This window comes from Triticum urartu, chromosome 4 (genome assembly GCF_003073215.2).
Source record: "Triticum urartu cultivar G1812 chromosome 4, Tu2.1, whole genome shotgun sequence".
Taxonomy (NCBI): Eukaryota; Viridiplantae; Streptophyta; class Magnoliopsida; order Poales; family Poaceae; genus Triticum; species Triticum urartu.
In genome coordinates this window covers 26,321,884-26,324,012 of record NC_053025.1, presented here as the reverse complement: position 1 = coordinate 26,324,012, position 2,129 = coordinate 26,321,884, and the positions used below count along the sequence as shown (strand labels likewise).

The window sequence follows — 2,129 nt, the reverse complement described above, 5'->3', positions numbered from 1 at the left end:
TGAAGAAACCGGAGATGACCAAATATTCTTCTCCTGCTAATTATTTAACCTATCTAATCATATGATAGATCCGGGAGATCGGTTGTGTCTGCCGAATCGCGCTTAGCGTAAGAGATTAGAAGAAATGTTTTTTTATTTCGCGAATGTAGCAGAAATGTTCTTAATCGCATCTACATGCATGCCCATTAGAGTTAGTTTTCAAAACACAATGCATTTGTGAAGTTACATTTCTTTACGGATCATGCTTATGTATGCAAAGTGCATGCACATCCTAAATACGACATGGGAAGATACTCCATGTGTAATCGTATCTTGAAAAGATTCTGGCTCAAAACATTGCACCTGCTACCCTCCAAGGGCAGCACAGAGGAAAGTCAAACAGTGCCCTGTCTGTCCTCCTTTGCTTGCGGCAGCAAGAAGCAGTACCCCTACACCCAAAATGCCAGGATCACAAAATATATTGCAAGAATCAAGAACAACACACGGCAAATCTACCATCTCGACGTGCACCGAACTACCAAGCCACCACAACAAGCTTTGCACATCTCCACATTATGCTTGAGTACCAGCAGTACTTCTTCCACTACATACCCAGCAGAAACTTACAGCTCCTCTCAAGCTCCCACGTAGCATGCACAGCTGCTGCTGAACGGGCCACATAGTAGAAGTAGAGAGAGAGAGAGAGAGAGAGAGAGAGAGAGGAGCAAAGGGGAAGAGGAAGAAGAAGGCAAGAAAGAGGGAGGGAGGGAGAAGAGAGCAATGGAGCAGCTGCAGCACCAGCAGGAGCGGGCGCGGGAGGTGTACAGGGAGTGCCTGCGCAACCACGCGGCGAAGCTGGGCACCTACGCCTCCGACGGCTGCTGCGAGTACACCCCCGACGACAGCCAGCCGGCCGCGCTCCTCTGCGCCGCCTGCGGCTGCCACCGCAACTTCCACCGCAAGGCGTTCCTCGACGGCACGGCCTCTCCCGGCGCCGCCAGCCAGCACGCGCCGCTAATGCTGCCCTCTCCCGGCGCCCCGCCGGGCTACATGCACCACCACCTGGCAATGGCCGGCCCCTCTGGGCCTGGGGTCGCCATGGGCGGCGGCGACGGCGGCGGGTCGCACAGCGGCGGGGGCAGCAGGCGGCGGACGCGGACCAAGTTCACAGACGAGCAGAAGGCGCGGATGCTGCGGTTCGCGGAGCGGCTGGGGTGGCGGATGCCCAAGCGCGAGCCCGGCCGCGCGCCGGGGGACGACGAGGTCGCTCGCTTCTGCCGGGAGATCGGGGTCACCAGGCAGGTCTTCAAGGTCTGGATGCACAACCACAAGGCCGGTGTCGGCGGCAGCGGTGGCGCCGGCGCCCAGACGTCGTCGTCGACCACGCGTGGCGGCGGAGGTGGAGGTGGAGGTGCGGGGGGCATGTCGCCGGCGATGGGTGGCGACGGTGAGGACGACGAGGAGGTGAGGGGCAGCGAGATGTGCATGTAGCAGTTCTCTTCTTCCTACGTGTAGTGGGGTGGCATGGCTAGGCTGGGATAATTTAACTCGTTCTTCTTCGCTGATTTCTTCGGCATTTTTTTCTTCGATCGGCCGGTTGATTCTTGACGATGAGATTAATTGTGTTTAACAGTGATCGATCCTAATGATGTGTTATTTTGGTAATTAATCAATTGATTTTGTTGTTACCCTCAAAGGAGGCTCGTGTCTTTACTTGGTATACTTGATTGTCCACTTGAAATGCATATGGGCTATGAACTAGTACAAATGAGCCATGCATGCTTAATTTCCCTTTGCACTTAGTTTAGCTTGATCTGGCAAGGACTCATTGAGTTTATTCATGAAAGATGGAGAGTAATAAACTTGCTTGAGAAGGCTAGGTTGCCCCACTACACTCCTCTGAATGGCGGGACTCGCAATAAAAATATACGTACTCCCTTTCGATCCATACATCCATTTGAGCGCCAAGTAATATGGAGCGCAGGGAGTATATGGTTTTCCTTTCCTATGAAGTATTTGGTTCAGAACAATTGAACTTCCAAAATTCATTATTCTCCTACGTACTAATTCAGATTTTCTTTTACCAAGAGGTCAAACATCTTGGAGAATTTTTGTGTTCTTAGCGGTGCAATGAAACAACTTTATTGCCT

At 52.5% G+C, this 2,129-nt stretch overlaps 1 protein-coding gene across 1 annotated transcript; it reads left to right on the top strand.

Moving 5' to 3' along the window:
• Positions 1 to 429: 429 nt before the first annotated feature.
• Positions 430 to 1,648, top strand: LOC125553453 (zinc-finger homeodomain protein 11-like). Its single transcript, XM_048717234.1, has one exon. It carries the CDS (start codon positions 760 to 762, stop codon positions 1,468 to 1,470), a length of 711 nt encoding a protein of 236 aa, XP_048573191.1. The 5' UTR covers positions 430 to 759; the 3' UTR covers positions 1,471 to 1,648.
• The last annotated feature ends 481 nt before the right edge of the window (positions 1,649 to 2,129 follow it).

Coding starts and splice junctions, on each gene's coding strand:
- LOC125553453 (XM_048717234.1), top strand. CDS start 760: ATGGAGCAGCTGCAGCACCAGCAGGAGCGGGCGCGGGAGGTGTACAGG.